Raw genomic sequence first — 20,628 nt, 5'->3', positions numbered from 1 at the left:
AAGTGTAGAGACTTTTTTTTTTTTTTTGGTCCAGTTGTGGGGCCTGAACTCTGGGCCTGGGCGCTGTCCCTCAGCTCTTCAGCTCAAGGCTAGCACTCTACCATTTGAGCCACAGCGCCACTTCTGGCTGTTTTTTCTTTTTGCTTATGTGGTGCTGAGGAATCGAACCCAGGGCCTCAGGCATGCAAGGCAAGCGCTCTACCACTAAGCCACCTTCCCAGCCCAAGTGTGGAGACTTTTGAGCCCCTAAGTTGAGCCGCTCAGTTTTCCACCACACGGAGTACATAGGAGCAATTTCCAGCGGGTCTTCTCTCAACGGACAGGGTGGTGGCACCACGTACTCTATGGTCAGGAATGCAGGTTTTTGCATCAGATAGAGCTGAGTTGCAATCTTGGCCCTAGCACTTGGCAGCTGAGTGATGATGGGCCTTAATTTCTCACCTTGGAAGTGAACTCCTACCCATCACCGGGTCACTGCCGAGCGCCTGGTGTGGTCCCTGGCACCCAGAGCAGCACTCAAGCCCTGTATGGTTGTTGCCATTGTTGCTACTAATACTGGCAGCCAGCCTCAACTTCAGCTTGTTCCTGAAAGCACCTCCGACTTCTGGCTTTGTGGTTTCCTTGGACTGTCTTGTAGAAGGGAGAGCCAGAAATTAATTGTACAGGGTTCCAGAAGCAGTTAATACAGCCAGATGCCCATGGCCCATGCCTCTCATCCTAGCTACTCAGGAGGCTGAGATCTGAGGACTGCAGTTGAAAGTCAACCCAGGGAAGGAAAGCCTATGAGACTGTGATTTCCAATGAATTACACAGAAAATGCTAGAAGTGGTGCTGTGGCTCAAACCTAGATCAAAAAGAAGCTTAGGGACAGTGCCCAGGTCCCTAGGACGGACAGACAGACAGACAACACACACACACACACACACACACACACACACACACACACACACACACACACACACACACACCACCCAGAAGCAGGAAATACAAGCAAGAGACAAATGGAGCCTGATTTGGACTAAATGTGTCCACCTACCTGCCACCCCCCCAAAAAAACTCCAAAATCAACCATGTAAATCCCTCCCAGTGGCATTGATGTACTGATGTCCAGGCCTTCAGAAGGTAGTCAGGGTTGGATGAGGAGTAAGTGCCCTTAGAAAGAGAGACACTGGAGACATCATTTCTCCCACCACAAGGATAGTGACCGGACAGCGGATGGTGAACCAGGAGGACAGTCCCTCCAAACCCACCACACCGGCAACTTGATTTTGAACTTCTCATTCCAGCACCACAAGAATATATGTCTGTTGCAGAAGCCATCTAGCCTTAGTAGTTCATCATAGTGGCTCAAGTACACCATCAGCACGTGTGTAGACGAGCACCTGTGCCCCAAAGTGCAGCTTTGGCTGCTCCAGGCCCGGTCAGGCTTTTGGATGGGAATCTGTTTTGGTTTTTATCTGTGCAGGTATCAGGACTTAAATTCAGGACCTCTCATTCTTGCTTAGCTTTTTCTTTTCTTTTTGTATGGAGCTTGAACTCAGAGCCCAGGCACTACCACTTAGCTTTTTCTGTTCAGGGCTGGTGCTCTACCACTCAAGCCACAATTCTACTCCTGGCTTTTCACTCGTTCACTGGAGATCAGAGTCTCATGAACTTTCCTGTCTGGGCTGGCTTTGAACCTGGACCCTCAGATCTCAGCCTCCTGAGTAGCTAGGATTATGGGTGTGAGCCACTGTGCCTCCATTTGACACCTGTGATCCTCAGAGGATCCTGGGTATGACCAAGCAAGAATCCAGGCCTCCTCTCATCCACAGATCCTGCAGCCGACTGTCCTCTTGACAGATTTGGGCCAAGCATTTTCTCCGCAAGGTTGTACCTGTTCGGCTGGTTACGCCTGTGTATGCCCATTTAGCAGATGTAGAGGCCGAGGCAGGCTGTCTGTGAAAGCCTGTGTGTGTGTGTGCAGACTCAGCCCCCCCCTGCCCCCTCCCAGCTCTGTCTTTGTCTCTGTCTGCCTCCCATTTCCAACACAGCAAGGCTGTATGTGGAGCCAACGGCCTCCTCCTCTTTAGCCTTGAGGCCAAACTCCAATTTCAAAGATGCTGGGGAGTTTATCAGGGTCTAATGGTTTTCAGGGCTGTGGGAAGTGTGTGGTTTATTGTAAAGGCTTAAATCAGCCAAACAGGGCTGGCCACGACCCTCTGGACACCCATCAAGCCCTCGCCACCGACCGCCCTTCCTTTCCCTCCCCTTCCACTGGTCCCTGACCTCAGCCACCTGCTGGCCAGGAGCTGGGGCTTGAGCTTTCTTTCTTTTGCTTTGCTTTCATTTCCTTTCTTTTCTCTCCCCTTTCCTCTCCCCTCCCCTCCCTTCTCTTCCTGTCTTTTCCCCTCCCCTCCTTTCCTCTCCCCTCCCCTCCCTCGCTTTCCTCTTCCTTCTAACACAGAGATGTACCAGCGGCCCAGGCCAGCGTCTGGGAAGGCTCGGGATGGACAGTGGATGTCCTTGTCACAGCGGCCACCTGGGAGGCCCATCCTCACAGCCACTCTCTCCCTCGGTGCTTCTGGCTGAAGGCCTTTGATCCAACTACCCACATTTGCTTGTGTTGCTCTAGAACACCATTTCCTGGGACTTCTTTGAGCAGAGGAAAGGACTAGTCTAGACACTTCTAGCATCTTCCTTCTTCCCCAGGGTTGTTCCCTGGTGTAGTGGGCCTTGCCACTCTCTCCGAGGGAAGCCGGTGATCCTGTCATGTTGTGATGCACTTCACCTGCTGTTCCATGAGCCCCGTTTGTCCTGGGAAGCCGCGCTGGGCGGTTTATCTCATGGCTTGCTGCTGGCTGCACTCACCATGGGGTCCGGGAACACGGGGGAGATGAGGGACTCCAGGGGGACTTCAACAAGGTCCTTGGAAGTTAGGCATCAGGGAACTGGCATGATACTAAAGCAAGCGGTTCGACACCATTTTCTGGTAGGTTTTGCACACAACTATGGGACTATTTTCCTATGTGTGTGTGGGGGGGGGACCTTGGGAGTTGGCGGGGGTAAGGGGTGGGCTGAACAGTGCCCGCCTGGCCAGCTCCAAGCGTCAGCCTGACCAGTGCCGCCGCAGACACCTCGAGACTTCTCCACTACTCCAGGAACTTGCCTCTCTCTTTCCCTCGGCCGCACCCCTGCACAACTCCTGCCTGCGTTTCCCATCCCCACACCTCCAGCTCTGGCTGTTTGTGCCTTGCTAGCTCTGGAGCAGCAATGTCACCCCCTGAGCAGGCAGCCCCGAGGTGGTGGGTTACGTAAAGCCAGCGAAGCCCCTGCTCCTGCGCGGGTGAGTCAGCACCGGGCAGCGGTGGGTTTATAATGGGGTACCTGTCCTTAGGGAGGGACGCCAGCCCCATTCTTCCTCCCATCGTCTCCCTGCCCCCCCCCCCCCCGTTCTGAGTGTGACACATCTGCGCCAGCGCTCCAGCCCTCTCCCAAGCAACCCTGCAGGAGTTGAATTCCAATGCCAAAGAGACGGGTTCTTAAAATACACCAGCAGCCCCTCCCCGGCCTGGGGAGGGCAGGTGATCTGGCATCTGTCCTTCCGCCCCCTGTGGAGCTGGAAAGCGTGACTCTGGGGTTGCAGAGGCCAGGCAGTGGGGTGGAGCCGTTCTGGGGTGTAACAGAGGGTTAACTTTCTAGCCAGCTATGATTTGTCAGAGAGTTCAAAGGTGGTGGAGAAAATCCTTTTTCTTAGATTCAGCAGCTTTCACTAATCAGCTGCTTCTCTGGGTGTCGCTGCTTGGCTGGCTGCTGATAGATTCTTTTTTCCTCCTCCATCTCCAGCTCCTGTTAGGAAGCCAGGGGCCCAGGAGACCCGAGGCAGGGTTAGTCTTCCACAGAGAGAGGCGCGCTCAGAGCACACGAGCTTGTAAATCTAGCTGTTAGCCTAATAGCCTGGGCCATTATTCTAAAGCAGTAGAGCTAAAACCAAAAGCCAAGTGAAAATATAGTCAATTTGTTCATACTTTAGTGACTGAACGACTATGAAATGTCGGTGGGACCCGTGCTGCAGGGAGACCCCAGCTGTGGGAAGGGCGGAGGGGGTGGTGCAGGGGGCGCCGGCAGGTGCTTGGGCAAAGCCCCTTCCGCACGGATCACTGGACTGGCAATTCTAACTTGGACTTGGCCAAAAAATGATCCAGCCTCCAGAAGCCAGCAGGCCCAGCAATGTCTGCTTGACCCTCAGGCCTGACACAAACGACCACGAGAAACCAAGTGTGGCCTAAAGCACACCAGTATTCTGAGATAACAGGAAGAATTGTCTCAAAGGGGGTGGACCTGGGGGAAGAGTGCCGACTCTGTCCTCTAAAGCCCTCCTCTTTCTTTTTAAGAGATAGAGTGAAAGGCGAAAGATTCATAGGACCTGAAGAGAACGACATCGCCCCATTTGTCAGGAAATGGAAAGACTTGGAAAAAACTATCTATCTATATCTATATCTATCTATATATCTATCTATTTTTTTTGCTGCTTCTGGAGCTTGAACTCAGGGCCTGGGCACTGTCCTCCAGCCTCTTGGTGCTGAAGGCCAGCGTTCTACCACTTAAGCCACAGCGTCACTTCCAGCTTTTTCTGCGTATGTGGTACTGAGAAATTGAACCCAGGGCCTCAGGCATGCAAGGCAAGCATTCTACCACTGAGCCACCTTCCCAGCCCCTGAAAAAATTATATTAAGTGAAGAAAGCCAGGCCCAAAGAAACATAGGTCCCATGGTTTCCCTTATTTGCAATAACTAGTATATGTCTGAGTCAAGCAGAAAAGGTCAGATAAGTTGATGTTAGGGGAATGAACCCCAAGATAAGTATTTAAATGTTTTTTTTCTTTCATACAATTGTTTCTAACATATTTATAAGATGATTTCTATGTTGCTTTGTATGCCCCTCCCCCACAGTATGACCCCTGCTTTCACTGTATTTGATGTTGGTATAATTTGTGGAGGGGAAGGACAAAAACAAATCATTTAACTAGGGATACAGGTGGACCCATTGCAACAATGAGATGTACAAGTTGTTATGTCAAAAAACGAACTTTACAACTTTGGTGGGGGGGAGGAAGGATGTGGTGAGGGGAGGTGGGTGGAGGATGGGAAGGGATGGGAAGGGGAAACAAAGAGGAGGCAACAATGCTTGATAAGACATGTACTCATTATCTTGCCCATGTAATTGTAATTCCTCTGTACAGTATTCTCACAATAATAAAAAAAAAAGAGATGAGTGTCAAACTCATGCTCCTCCTGAGTACTGGGATTACAGGCATGCACTTCCAGGCTAGGTTAAAAATTTTTTTTTTGTGTGTGTCAGTCGTGGGGTTTAAATGCTGGGCCTGGGTGCTGTCTGTCCCTCAGCTCTTCAGCTCAAAGTGAGCGCTCTACCACTGGAGCCACAGTGCCACTGGTGGTTTAATGGAGATAAGAGTCTTATAGACTTTCCTGCTAGGGCTGGCTTTGAACTGTGATCCTCAGATCTCAGCCTATTGAGTAGCTAGAATTACAGGTGTGAGCCACCCATGCCCAGATTCCAGCTAAAATATTTGTAAAATAGTGTGGCTGGTTTTTATAAAAGATATATGTGCTTATTGCTCACATCCAAACCTTGCCAGAAAGCTTGTGAGAGAAAGGGAGAACACCCCGCTTCACCCAGCACCACAGGATGTGGGGAGCCTCCAAACATCGGAAGTGTGACACAGACACACCAAGGTAGACGGTGCTCTGGCCAGCCGGGGTTGCACAGCCCAGGTTCTCCCGCAGCGATGTTCAGTGGAGTCCTTCACTACAGGCCCAAGTCCTGGCTTTTACTGGCCTCTGTGTCTTAGGGTGGGAAGACTGACCAGCGACCGTGTGACTTCAGAAAGGGCTCAGTAACAACAAAAGAGAGATCTGTATCCATAATCCATAATCACCCCTCTCCTCAGGTCCAGTGAGGCAGACAGTTGATCTGGGGAGAGCACGTGAACAGGGCACGCCAGCCTACCCTGGGGTGATGGGAAATAGGGGTGTCACTATGGGCATGGTCTCCATATCCCAAAAGTGGGGGTGCCAGCTAAGCTTAATGTCCCCTGACCATTTTAACATCTCACCTAGGAATGGGCTTTTTCAAACCATCCCTCCAGCGATGCGGCTGTGTGTGTGAGGGAGAGATACTTATGAATGAATGAGTGAGTGATGAATGAATGAATGATCGGCACCACCACCCACTTGGCAGCTGCCATTCATTGGTGGCTTCTTGTGGGCCAGCTGCCTGCTGAGCAGGGTACTCCCACGCCCTCTTCAAACCCTCCTAAGCTGCCCTGCCGGGGAGGAGGTGAATCACAGGACAGGCAGGAAAGGGCAGATGCCAATCTGACCCCCCTCTGGCTGACCCTGGGGGTTCACTCCCAGGCGCAGGCAAGCCCCACCCCTCCCCGCCACCACCCTGACCTGCAGCCCTCAGCACACACTGCCCACAAGAGGACTAGACTCGACACCTAGTCCACCTTCACAGCGGTGCCAGCCCCGCCTGGTGCCCATCTTGTCCACCTCAGGGGCGGGGGGGGGCGGGCTGGGGTCCTACCCCGCCCGTCATGGTGACCCGGCCCACAGGGTGGCGGCTGCCCTGCCTGCTGCTTTTCGGTGTGAAAGGTGTTTAATTATTTCTGACAGAGTTCAGCGCCGACATCTGTTCGCGAGCGGGGAGAGTCCACTTAGCATATCCATCACTGTGACATGTGCAACTTTTTTTGGAAGCCTTGTTTTTTTTTGTTTTGTTTTGTTTTTTTCTTCTCCATAATAGGGCCAGGGGCAGCACAAGACCCAGACAAAGCCCCTCCTGGGCCTTCCTGAGCTGAAGGGGAGCAGCTGCCCCACGTAGGCACTGGCTGAGCTTCTGAGTCCACCCACCCCCCTTGGCCCCCATCTGTGGTGGGAAGTGCTTAGGCATTTGGGGAGCCAAGGGGTCAGTCTGTGGCAGCCTATAAAATCTTGTGGTCATTCTGGGCAGTGCTGGCCATTCATTCATGCATTCATTCATTCCAGATGTTTAGTGACTGCCTCCTCTGAGTTAAGCACCCTGGCAGGCCTGGTCCTTGCGGGTTCACACTTCGCTGGGGACACCGGGAAGTATCCCTGATGGATGGGTTCATCACAGAATGGCTAAGCGCATGACAGGGAGAAAGGAACCCTTTGGTGCTGAGGAGGGAGGGCTCCTGGAGGGAAGGAGCTGTAGGAGACCCTGGGGTTTGGAGCCCCCAACTCCCCCTGGATCTGCTTCCCATAGGGGGTGTTCCTTCTGCTCTCCTAGCCAGGGCCCCAGTGTGCCAGCCCTTGGCCCACAGCGGGGCCTCTGCAAACTTCTCCTGTTTGGCATTCCTTCCTGACATCCCATAATGGAGTGCCCGGGAGCCCAGAGTCCCCACTGGAGCCAGGCTGGGCGGTACCCTTGCAGGACCACAGATGGGGATCCAGGGAGGAGACTGTGGGCTGCTGAGGGCTGGAGAGGACCAGGGTGGGCAGACGGGCTGATGTGTTTTTAAAAGGCAGAATGGCCGGGCGCCAGTGGCTCATGCCTGTAATCCTAGCTACTCAGGAGGCTGGTTCAAAGCCAGCCCAGGAAGACAAATTCAAGACATTCAAGAGACTCTTATCTACAAATAACCACTAAAAAGCCAGAAATGGAGCTATGGTTCAAGTAGTAAAGCTCCAGCCTTGAGATAAAAGTGAACGGACAGCACCTAGGCCCTGAGTTCAATCCCCAGGCTTACACGCAGGCACGGATGCACATATGTGTGCATATGCACACACACACACACACACACACACACACACACAGAGGCAGGCAGGAGGTTGAGCGAGCCAGAGAAATGGGAGGGAGGAGGGAGGAGGTGAGGTGCTATGAAGTGACAGCATGGCGGTGACCCCACGGCCTCCGGAACGCGCTCGCTCATGTTCTTTCCGTGACATTTGCTGTGATCGCAGAGGCAGCCGGGCTGACGGGCGGCAGGGCACATGGTCACTGACATATGCTGAGAGGCCACTTGGGCAGGAGGACATAGAGGCCACCCATGGGGGGCGGGAGGCGGGTTTCCAGCCAAGCTTGTTCAAGTGCATTAGGCTCAGGAAGGCAGTAGCCCCTTCAGTGTCTACCGTGTATTTCAATGCACACGACACAGCAGCCAGGCTGTCTTGTCTGTCTGTCTGTCTGTCTCTCTGTCTACCTCATGCAGCTGGCTTCCTGGGACCAGGCAAGTCCCTCGTGGCCTGCTACAGCGGCTCCTTCTCCCCGATTTGGGCACAGGTGGCCCCCTTCATTCTGGCGATGCTGGCTGCCTCCCACACTGCCTTCTCCCTGCTGAAAGTTGCTGACCTGCCCTGGGTGCTACAGAACAACAGAGCCAGAGGAACAGAGGCTCAGCTCCCATGCCAGAGCACGGCCCGGTCCCTCTGGTTGTATGCTATGCACATACACCAGTCACCCACAGACATTTGCTCCTCTTTCCCTAGGCCAGCACCACAAGGTGGGCACAGGGCTGTCTACATCCCTGAGTCCAGAGCCTGCAGGTGATTGATTGCATCTGTAATCCTGCATGTGACTGCATCCATAAGCCTGCATGTGATTGCATCTGTAATCCTGTCCATGCAGAAGGGAGATTGGATCCAGACAGCCTCTGCCCTGGGTGGACTGATACCCAGCTCTGAGGTGAGGTGGCTAGGATCAGCCAGTGGCCCTGCCAGTGCCCACTACTGGCCCTGTTTCCTCCTGTGCCCAATAGGCGGGTGCTGCAGCTGTGTATAAGAAGAGTCTGAGTGAAGAGGGCTCCGTGCCTGGCACCTAGGAAGCTCCCAGAAAGTGTCAGCCGTGATCACTGCCACCATTGTCTCTTTCACCCAATGGCTGGAGGACCAGCGGAACTTCCGGTGCAGGACGGCGACCGCGAAGGAGACACTGACCTTCTGGAAGTGAGGCATGTGCCAGAGGCTGTCCAGCTTCACGGGGGGCTTGTACTTCCGCAGATGGCTGCTCCGGGTGTCGTACAGCTTCCCCAGGACCACCTGTGGGCGATCACATAGGTGAGAGCCTCCCCTGGCTGTGGAAGCCCAGGCAATGAACGGGGGACCGCGGGGCCTCTTCCCTCCTGCTCCTGCTCGTTCTCGGAGGATGTTTAACAACGGTCTTCCCCTCATCTGGCCCCAGGAGGCTGCTTGTGGGCTGGGGGGTGAGGTGGGGATAGGGGTTCATAGGATTCCCTGGCCATGAGATCCTGGTTTCCGGTGTGCCCTAGGACATTTGGGGACCCTGCTTGGGGCCAAGCAGCAGCTCCCAGAGCAGGGAAGAAATCCTGTCATCCTTGAACTTCCCCTCAGAGACCAACAGAACTGAAACTCACAGGGTCTCCACCATGTTTGAGTGATGAAAATGTGGGGTTTGGGTTCCTCCCACAGCTGGCCCACAGAGGAGGCCCACCCAGGCACAGAGACGTGTGAGGTCTCTCCAGGGGGCTCACTCTACCTCATATGCTCCGTGCCCACTAACAGCTCTCTACAAGCCCATAATGCAAGTCCTAGAGCTCCCGGGGACTGCTGAAGACTGAGCTGTGGCCCTCAGATTCAGAGGGAGCAGCCTCTGCTCTCATGCGAGGATGGTGTGGCGAGGAGGCGGACAGGGTTCATTCAGGATCACTGAGGCCCCTAGAACCTGACCCCAAATGACCTTCAGAGCTAGCTGGAACAGATGTCTCAACGGCTGTGGAGCCTGAGGTGTGACAGCAGGCCGGCTGACTGAGCATGCGCGCAGGACTGCCGTCCACAGCTAAACCAACCAAAATGAGCACAAGTTCCTCCTGGTCCGGTGAGCCAGATAAACACATCACGTCACCAACTCTTTACTGATTTGTTCATCAGTTCCATCACCACCACCACCACCACCACCACCATCATCATCATCATCATCATCACCATCAACTCGGCCTGTGCTCTCATGAAGCCCCCTCCGGCTCCCTGCTCAAGGCTGGCACTCTACCACTTGAGCCATACCTCCACTTGCGGCTTTAACATTTTAATTATATTTTAAATTATCTTTAAGTAGTTGTACAAAGGAGTTACCACTCAACAAAATCAGTTTATGAAGACCATGCATCTTGATCCATGTCACCCCTTCCATTGTTCTCCCCAATGCGCCCAAGCCCCACTCTTCCCCTCCATTTCTGTAATTTCATAGGATAGGCATTGAGTTTTATGACTGCATTCTCTCCCTCTTCCTTCTGGCTCTTTGCTGGTTAATTGAAAATAAGAGTCTCATGGATTTGTCTGCCTGGCTGGCTTCTAAGCAGGATTCTCAGTTCTCGACTCCTGAGTAGCTAGGATTAGAGTGTGAGCCACTATTGACTATGCATGGGAATAATTTACAAGCCCTCTCAAACAGTATGGAAACTACCAAAGTAGAGAAACCTTCTAGCCCACAGCTGGCCAGCTGGGCTGTAGACTTGAGAGCCAGTCACACGTCCATTCCCCCTGCTGGGAAAGGGCTCCAGGCTTTTTTTTTTTTTGTTGGTTGTGGGGCTTGAACTCTGGGCCTGGGCACTGTCCCTCAGCTCTTCAGCTCAAGGCGAGCGCTCTACCACTTGAGCCACAGCACCACTTCTGGTTTTCTGGTGGTTTATGGAGATAAGAGTCTCATGGACTTTTTTGCCCAGGCTGGCTTTGAACTATGATCTACAAATCTCAGCCTCCTGAGTAGCCAGGATTATAGGCATGAACCACCGGTGCCTGGCTGGGCTCCAGGCTTTGAACAGAGTGGCCTTTGAATGGTGGTGATCACAGGAACTTCATTTGGGGTCACTGCATCTAAAATCCGGGGTACCCTGGCAGCAGTGTACAGACCTACAATAGGGACATGTTACCCCTGAGACTGGGGCAGTCCAGTCTACAAATTGACCATCTTCATAGGCCAGACACAGTAATACCTGATGGATTCCTAGCTGGACACAAGACACCACAGCGGCTAGACACAAGTGTGGAGTGTGGTGCCAGCCAGCTCGCATCTCCCCTCCGCAGCCGCCGGCCCTGGGGCTGGGGTGGTTACCTTCTGCTTCTTCTCCAGCTTGATGGCTGCCTGCGTGGCCTTCTGCTCCTGCACCCACAGTTGCTGGTAGCGATGCTGAAGCAGATCGAAGAAGGGTGTCGACGGCCTGGGGGAGGCAAGGCCAGGCAGGGTTAGAGGCCGAGAAAGGAAGGTCAGGCCTCCTCCCCGCAAGATTGTGCCAGGCTCTGGCCAGCACCCAAAATCTTGACAGAGGCAGGGCACGTGCATGAGTGGTTCAGCAAACACGTGCCTACGAGCAGAGCAGCAGAGAGCAAAGCCCCCCTGACACACCTTCCGGGAGGCTGGAACCCGGGCCGCATGCTTACTAGGCATGCGTGCTGCCCTTGAAGCACACCCCCATCCCTTTCATGGCTTAACTTACTTTTGAGAGAGGATCTCATGTTTTTTTCTTTTGGTTTTGTTTTGTTTGCATCTGCCAGGCAAAGTGATCTTTAGGAGCTAAATCCCTAACCCCGTCATGCTTTTTTGGTCCAAGGTGGGCCTCAGACCTGGATCCTACCACCTCTGCTTCCTGCCTAGCTGGGATTATAGGCAGTCACCACTCAGCCTGGCTTTTCATTGGGCCTATACACCAGTTTTTTTAAATCTTTGAAGTGACGGCCATTGGTTGAAAGTTGTGATATCTCACATTTAGAAAAATGTGAGATTTTCAAGCTGGGTGCTGGTGACTCACACCTGTCATTTTAGCTACTCAGGAAGCTGAGATCTGAGGATCACGGCTTAAAACCAGCCTGGGCAGGAAAGCTCTTGAGACTTACATCTCCAATTAACCACCAAGAAGTCAAAAGTGGAGCTGAGGCTCAAGTGGTATGGCACTAGCCTTAAACAAAAAGCTCAGGGCCAGCACCCAGGCCCTTAGCTCAGCCCAAAGCCCCAGTACCAGCACACACACACACACACACACACACACACACACACACGAAGGGCTCGTGTCTTGAAACACTCCAGTTCTGATTTTTGTGGGTCTCATGCTAGTTAGCAATAATTGGTTAGCCATGAGCCTGGGCTGACCCGGCAGTCCTCACGCCTGGTCTGGAGGAACTTGAGTTATCGGAGCAGAGGCTCCGTGGCTGTGAAATGCCCAGGTCCCCCCCTGAACAGCCAGCAGTGCATCTATAAACACTGGCTCTTTGTTTTCTGGCTCCTTTACCCCTGTGGCGACTTTTATTACTTAATTATTACAAACCCCATGCCCCTGAGCAGCCTAATTTATAGCTGTGCTTTCTAATGACACTACGAGTGTGCGTAATCTCAAAATATCTACCCCAAGAGGCCGGTCCAAGGAAGGGCTCTCCTCGCAGCAGCCTCAACTATATCCATCACCAGAACCAGCCCTTGCAGTCCTGCGGCCTGGATGACCGCCTCTGGCCAGAGGTTCTTATTATTGGGAGAGAGAGGCAGGTGGGGCTGGAGACTGGCACAGCTGCCAAGCTCTGCTCAGGTCTAAGGCACTGGCTGGTCTTACTTCCACTCTGACTTGTTAGCTTGGATACACAGGAGTGGAGGCTAGAGAGAGAGGCTGGGACATAAATCAGATTCCATCACTCCTTCCATTTCTCAGACCAAGTCCAGGAGCACCCAGCCACCTCTCCAAGACATCTGGCCCATCCTCCTGTCCTTCCTGGCCTTCCAGGCCCTGTACCTTGCCAGGGGTCCTCTCTTGCCCAACTAGCACACACTTACTTCCCCTCTGCCTTGCAGTGGGTCCTGAATCATGGAGGCCTTAGACCATACAAACCCTATATATAGATATGGAATACTCCTCAGCCATAAAAAGCAACTATTAATACATGACACAGCTCATAGGGGTCTTTAGGTTTTGTTTTTGTCAGTCATGGGACTTGAACTCTGGGCTTGGATGCTATCCCTCAGCTCAAGGCTAGCACTCTGCCACTTGAGCCACAGCACCACTTCCGGTTTTCTGGTGGTTTATTGGAGATAAGAGTCTCATGGAGGGGCTCAGTGGTAGAACACTTGCCTTGCATGCATGAGGCCCTGGGTTCGATTCCTCAGCACCACATAAACAGAAAAAAAACCAGAAGTGGCGCTGTGGCTCAAGTGGTAGAGCACTTGCCTTGAGCTGAAGAGCCCAGAGTTCAGGCCCATGACCAGACCCAAAAAAAAAAAGAAATCTCATGAACTTTCCTGCCTGGCCTGGCTTTGAACCATGATCCTTAGTCCTCAGCTTCCTGAGTAGCTAGGATTACAGGCGTGAGCCACTGGTGCCTGGCTTCTCTAGGTTTTTATGCTGAGTGAAAAAGGCTGCTTGATTTCATGTATATATCATTCTTGAAAATTTCCAGGAAGTAGGGAATGGTGTGAAGGAAGGTTGGTACAGGGTGATCTCTGTGGTGATGGAACAATTTCTTGATTATCTTACACACTTACATGTAATAAAGTTGCACAGAACTAGGTTGGGTGAGGTGACTCATGCCTGTAATCTCAGTGACCTAGGAGAAGAAGTGGGAGGATCCAGGACTGGATCCAAAAATACCTAAGGCAGAAAAGGGCTGGAAATGGGGTTAAATGGTAGAGACAGTCTGCCTACCAAGTACAAGGCCTTGAGTTCGAACTCCAGTACTGCCTCAAGAGATATTATGTAAAACATTATTTGTTTGCCAATAAATTTGAAACCTAAACAAAGTGAGTGATTATGCTAGAAAAGTCTGAAAGAGCAAAGCTGGCTAAAGTATACATAGTTTGTTTGTTTATTTGTTTGTTTGTTTTTGTCGACAAAAAAGCCCTCTGGGCCTGTATGCTGTCCCTCAGCTCAAGGTGAGCACTCTGCCACTTGAGCCACAGCACCACTTCCGGTTTTCTGGTGTCTTATTGGAGATAAGAGTCTCTTGGACTTTCCTGCCCAGGCTGGCTTTGAACCTTGATCCTCAGATCTCAACCTCCTGAGTAGCTAGGATTACATGCGTGAGCCACCAGCGCCTGGCTTTACATATATATAATTTAATATAGCTGAGGGAATCAGGCCTAGGCACTCACACATGAGTTCTCCCAACTGTGATATAGAAAACATTCAAGAACATTCTAAAACTTTTAAAACAATGTCTCCACCCCCCCTTTGTCTTTTTGCCATCTGGGACTTGCGCCCTCACTTGTTTCTTTCACTCAAGGTGGGTGTTCTACTATTGGAACCACAGCTCCACTTTGGCTTTTTTGGTGGTTAGAGATCAGAGTCTCATGGTCTTTCCTGCCCAGGCTGGCTTTGAACCTCAGTCCTCAGATCTCAGCCTCCTGAATCACTAGGATTTCAGGTGTAAGCAGCTAGGACCTGGTTACAAATCAGGTTTTAATTACAAACAGAAATAAAGAGGGTTCACACTGAGTTAACTCAAAGAGCAATGAAAGAAACAATAGAAAACCTCACCGAATCCCATGCGCTTTGTGCCAACCCACAGAGACACACCTTGGCTGGGAGAAGGCACAGAAATGGGGCTGGGGGTGGGTACAGCTCTTTCTCAGCCCCTCCCGTCGAGCAGCCAGCATGGAGTGACAAACACAAATGTGTTTCCCAATGAAGCTGGAAGTTTCCATAATTCTCCTAGCCTGGACGTATTAACCAGTGCAATGGCGTGACAAGTGCCCAGGAAAACAACTTAAAAGAAGGAAAAGGCCAGCCTGGCGCCGGTGGCTCACACCTGTAATCCTAGCTACTCGGGAGGCTGAGTTCTGAGGATTGCTGTGGGTTTCTCCCTGTTCACCTCATAGCAGCCAGGAAGGAGGGAGGGAGAGAGAAAGACAAAGACAGACAGAGAGAGAGAGAGAGAGAGAGAGAGCAGAGGTGACTATAGAAACAGGCCTTGAGTCTCTGTCCTTCCAGTCTCTGCCTCCCAGATAGCTGGGATTACAGATGTAAACTACAATGCTTGGCAGGAAAAGGCAGGAAGCATCTTTAGGATTCACTCTTCTTATTTTCTTCCATATTTATCTTTTGCTTCTATGTTATATGTTCAGTTTTTGGTTTTAGTTTTGTCGATTGTGGGGCTTAAACTCTGGGCCTGTGCACTGTCCCTCAGCTCTTCAGCTCAAGGCCAACACATTGACCACAGCTGGCTGTGAACCACGATCCTCAGATCTCAGCCTCCTGAGTAGCTAGGATTACAGGTATGAGCCATCGACACCCAGCTCAGTTTGTTGTTTTTTTTTGGGGGGGGGTGTCTGATTGTGAGGCCTGAACTCTGGGCCTGGGTGCTGTCCCTCAGCTCTTCAGCTCAAGGCTAGTGCTCTACCTCTTGAGCCACAGCGCCACTTCTGTCTTTTTTTCTTTTTTGCTTATGTGGTGCTGAGGAATTGAACCCAGGGCCTCAGGCATGCAAGGCAAGCGCTCTACCACTGAGCCACCTTCCCAGCCCTCAGTTTTTTTGTTTGTTTGTTTGTTTTTGTACTGATACTGGGGCTTGAACATAGGGTCTGGCCACTGTCCCTTAACTTTTTCACTCAAGACTGGCATTCTACCACTAGAGCCGCTGCTCCACTTCCAGATTTTTAGTGATTAGTTGGAGATTAGAGTCTCATGGGCTTTTCTGCCTGGGCTGATCTTCGAGCTGTGATCCTCAGTCCTCAGCCTTGTGAGTAACTAGGTATTTTCCCTTTAAAAATTGACTTAATTCAAGCCAGGAGATAGTGGCTCATGGCTGTAAACCTAGGTACTCAGGAGCCTGAGAGCTGAGGATTGAGTTTCAAAGCCAGCCTGGGTAGGAAAGTCCATGAGGCTCTTATCTCCAATCAACCTCCAAAAAGCCAGAAACAGAGTTGTGGCTCAAGTGGTAAGGTATTAGCTGAGAGCACAAAAGCTCAGGGACCGTGCCCAGGCCCAAGTTCAAGCCCCAGCACCTGTGCGCACATGCACACACACATACACACGCAAAAGTCAATGAAATTCTTCATTGTAAAGAAAAGCACCACTATCCCCCATAAAGGTTTGCCGTGGGCTGAGGCCCCTGTGGTAACAATTATAGTTTTCTCTGAACCTCACTTTTGAGGGGGTGGAGGAGTTCACAGAGAAGAGCTCAATTATTCATCCTCACTAAGTGAACATAGAAAAGGAAGCAGAGGCCCAGATTGGTCAGAGCTTTCCCAGGGTCACCTGGCCACATCCACAGCAAAGCCCAGACTCCCAGCCCTCGGGCTACGGCGTCTCCAGTGCAGAGAATCCAGCTCTCCATACACAAAAGGCAGGCGGCTTAGGCTGACAAGGTGGCCAGCTGCAGACAGAGGCCAAATGCAGGGGCCTGGCGATCCTCAGACTTTCCCAGCAACTGTCCTCTCACCAGACCCTGAAGCATCCCTGTCCCTGCCTTCCCATGGCTCAAGCTGCTCAAGCCGCTGAGGCTTTGGGGAAATGCATGGTGATTGATTTCTATCTGACTCCTGGGCTTCTCGCTTGGGGGTGGGGGGTGTTAGCATGGGCCTTTGCAAAGCCTCAGGCCCAGCTCTTCTAGTGCTGCAGGCTTCTCTGGGGTGCCCGGGCGAAGGCATGCTAGGCAAGATCAAGAGTGCCTGCCACAGTGTCCCCTTTCCCATCTGGCTCTGGGAAGTTTGGCCCTGATAGTACTTGTGTCTCAACTTCCTGAGTAGCTAGGTTCACAGGCGTGAGCCACTGGTGTGGATGGCCTGTGGTTTCATGGCTGGGGGTGACCACCGGCCTGTCTGCTTGTCCTGCTTTGTGCTCAGGCATGGTGGAAAGGCGTGAACGGTGCGAATGTGCTGCTTTGACTGGCTGGAAGACTTTCCTATGTAGGAAAGTTTCTGAGGTGCTGATTCTCGGCAGGGACCATCGGGGGTCTCAGGCTGCACGGTTTCTGTCTGCCGATTCTGCTGGTCTAAAGCCAGCCCTGGGCTAGCCTGGGCACTCCCTCTGGCAAGGTGGCCATCTCCACACTGCTGCAGCTGCCCTGTTAAAAGCCTGACAAATCACCTGTTACCCAGCCCTCTGAAAAGCTCCGGTTCACAGCCACACCTCGTCACTAAGTCTAAGAGAGCAGAAAACAGGGAGTAAAATAAAAAAAAAAATCAGCTCCTACTCTGGAGGGATGTTGGAGAACTTCCGATTAGTTTCATCAAATCTATCCTCCAGGCTTGGCGACGGATGCCCCAGACCAAGGGTTCCGAGGGACACGAAAGAGAAATGGAAATGATCATTTGCAAACATGAGGCTGACACGCGTGCAGTGCGGTGTGGCACGGTGTGGGCAGGCCGAGATGGGGGCTGACAGCTCTGATTTGCCCAGGCCCGCCGCTGTCTGCCAAGAACGCTCTGTGGATTACAGGAGCCCCTTTCATGCAAGTCGTCTTCATCTGCCAGGCTCATTAAAACTTCTCAGAGCGGGAGAAGTTGGCGGGAGAGAGGAGGGCGGAGGCTCCTCGAGAGGGACGGGAGGTACACATTTGTTGAAAGGCGTTTCAGAAGGGAGCTTCAGGTCTGACAAACTGGATTTCAGTTCGCCTCTCCCATTCGCAGTGGGCTAAAATAATTGGTCATCAGTGACTACTAATTCAGTTTAGTAGCCAGAGGCGATTTTTTTTTCTTCCTGGAAAATCAATGACAGCACGGAGGTCTGAGCAACGCGGTTCCACTCAAGACGGGAGCCTTTCTTTGGTCATGTGCCTTCCAGTGAGAGACAGCTATTTTGTTAAAATAAAATTAAAATCCATCTCTTAGGTGCCGGCGGTCTCGGCTCCCTGGGGGCGGAGGAGGCGCTGGCTTGGCATCCGCACACCCTCAAGGGATACAGGGGACCCGCTGGGCGCCCTCAGAAGGGGACCTGATGGAGCTCCATGCGCTTCTGGAGGAGGAAGAGGCTGGCAGGCTGGTTTCTCTCAGAGTGCTGATCAAAACCCAGCCAGGGGGGCTGGGAAGGTGGCTCAGTGGTAGAGCGCTTGCCTTGCATGCATGAGGCCCTGGGTTCGATTCCTCAGCACCACATAAGCAGAAAAATATGGAAGTGGCGCTATGGCTCAAGTGGTAGAGTGCTCACCTTGAGCTGAAGAGCTGAGGGACAGCGCCCAGGCCTGGAGTTCAGGCCCCATGACTGACAAAACAACAACAACAACAAACAAAAACAAAAACAAAAACAAAAACAAAAAAACAAAAAAAAAACCCAGCCAGGTACCAGTGGCTCATGCCTCTAATCCTAACTACTCAGGAGGCTGAGATCTGAGGACTGAGGTTCAAAGACAGCCAGAGCAGGGAAGTCTGTGAAATTATTTTCAATTCATCAGTAAAAAGCTGGGGGTGGCAGTGTGGCTCAACTGGTAGAGTACCAGCCTTGAGTGAAAAAGCTAAGGGACAGTGGCCAGGCCCTGGGTTGAAACCCAAAACAAACAAAAACACAGCCTGTAGCTAATGTGGCACCTCCTGTCCCTCCTCCTGGGACCCCCCATGCTGAGCCTGAGCTTTGGATTTGCCCCCCTCCATGGATGGCACCACACAGCTGGCTCAGGAAGGAATGCTTTTCCTTTTGGTTTCCCAAATGGGCTCATGGTCTGACTGCCAAGAAGTATTTTATAGAGCCCTTCACTCCTGATTTTCTAAATGATTTGGAATAAATTTCCCTCCATGCTACCAAGACTACTACTAAGTCTCCTAACTGAGATTACAGGCATCAGCCACTGTGCCCAGCCACAGCATTGTATCTATTCCTGTGCCAGCAGAGCCAGAAAATACCTGAAGAGTTGAAGTAACTCCATTTTGACGCAGCGGCCATTCTGCCATTTATGTTAAATTATGAGTGACCCAGAGCAAACATAAATTCCAGGAACTGACCTATCTGTGTCGAAGTTAACCAGAGCTCACATAAATCCCAAGGACAGAGTTATCTGTGGCCACAAACTCCCCTCACTTCACAGATACCCCCTGCCCTTTATTGCCCTAGCCCAAATGGTCTGATCACCCCCTATCAACCCTTATCGCCCTAGAATATCCTGTTAACACATCTGGTTGCTGTAACTTTGTGGTTTTGCCTTTATAAGCCCTGTGAAATTTCAGCTCAGGGCCTTCCTCCTAAGCTCCGCTGAGTCAGTGCTTCGTAGGACGAAGCCCGAGCTGCAGCCTGCCTGAATAAAGCCTTGCTTTTGCATTTTGGAACGTCTGACTCTCGGTGGTCTTCTTGGTGGGGGTCCTGCCACAGGGTACAGGCACAACATACCCTTTTCTTTTCTACATGGAGGGAAGGACCCACAAAGACCAGAGCACCCAGGGTCTGCAGGAGTGCCCAGGGTCTGCAACCCTGAGGGCGTGGCTCCCACACACCTAGGGCATGGGCCCTGGACCACGATCAGAAGCTGACAACATGATCTCTCTGCCCTCCTGATGCCCATGCCACTCTCAGATGAGGAAGTGAAGAATCTCAGCCAGGTACAGTGGCTCACACCTGTAATCCCAGCTACTCAGGAGGCTATCTGAGGACCAGGATTGGTGCATGTGTGCATGCACACAAGTAGGACCCCCTAGCCTGGGTGAGGCCAATGAACCCACATTTTAACAGGGTGCACCCCAAACCCCTGATCCTAGCAGAGGCACCCCTGAACCTTTGTGGACTGCAGCTCTGAGCCTTTCCCTTGCGGAGGAATCTCTGCAGGCCCCTGGGCCCCGTCTCCAGTGGAGGCATTGAATGGCACAGTTGACGGCCAGCTCCGCCCCCGGGCGCCCCCGGGCGGCTGCTGTCCACCCCTCCCACCACCCGCCTCTTTCTGCTTGTCCTGCCTTTGCTCCAGGGCCTGGATTCCTGGGGGCCACTGAGGGGGGCAGGGAGCGCCCAGAGTCTCCGTGACAGGGCTCTGAAGGCTAATTAGGCACGGGACCTCAGGGCTGGCCATTCTTTCTTAATTGTTTGTGGTTACAACACAAAAGCTAATGACTGCTGGGTTACAGCTCAGCCCTGACTTCTAAATTTGTCTAAGCGCTCATTTGCATTTGTTAACAATTTTCACAAGGGCGAATTCAATTAGTGACTCCAACACCGGGGGGCCTAGCTGCAGGGAGGGAGGGGGGGAAGAGAGGGGGAGATGGGGGGGGGAGTAACTGAGAAAATCTAAGTTGTGGCCTCTGGGTGGTGGGTGGGGAGGGAGGGTAAAGGTGAGAGGCCTTGGGGCCTGCAGACTGGGAAGAGAAACTAAGAGAAGGAACGACGGCTAGATGGTTGGACTTGGCCAAAGCAGGGAGAACAGCTCGGGCCTGCTTCTCCCAGGCACTGCCCAACTCCCAGTCCTCCCACAGGACCCTTACTGCTACACTAGTGAGGTGGAAATGCAGAGATGGGCCCTTGGGGGCAGGGGTAGCGTGGGAGGCCGTCCCCGGTCACCTGCCCAGGAAAGTCACAGCTGTGTATCTGCCCTACAGGGGCTTGTTTCCTGGGGGACATTCAACACGATGGACAAGGTACTGCGACTCATGACTGTAATCCCAACTATTCAGAAAATTACCAGGAGGACTTCAGTTCAAGACTAGCCTGGGCAAGAAATTCATAAGACAACCCCCCCCCACACACACACTGGAGCTGTGTGT

The 20,628-nt window shown here is 52.4% G+C and overlaps 1 protein-coding gene across 1 annotated transcript in view; it reads right to left on the bottom strand.

The window, feature by feature from the left end:
- LOC105989332 (chromosome unknown open reading frame, human C9orf171) overlaps nt 1–20,628 on the bottom strand; it is a 111,907-nt gene that overhangs the window by 15,122 nt on the left and 76,157 nt on the right. The window contains exons 5-6 of the mRNA XM_013021294.1: nt 11,092–11,197; nt 8,961–9,062 (exon numbers count right to left, since the gene is read on the bottom strand). Of these exons, the coding sequence (XP_012876748.1) occupies nt 8,961–9,062; nt 11,092–11,197 (208 nt within the window). The remainder of the gene's footprint in view (nt 1–8,960; nt 9,063–11,091; nt 11,198–20,628) is intronic.

This window comes from Dipodomys ordii, unplaced genomic scaffold (assembly GCF_000151885.1).
Source record: "Dipodomys ordii isolate 6190 unplaced genomic scaffold, Dord_2.0 Scaffold55, whole genome shotgun sequence".
NCBI classification, from domain to species: Eukaryota; Metazoa; Chordata; class Mammalia; order Rodentia; family Heteromyidae; genus Dipodomys; species Dipodomys ordii.
This window is presented reverse-complemented; position numbering and strand designations above follow the sequence as displayed.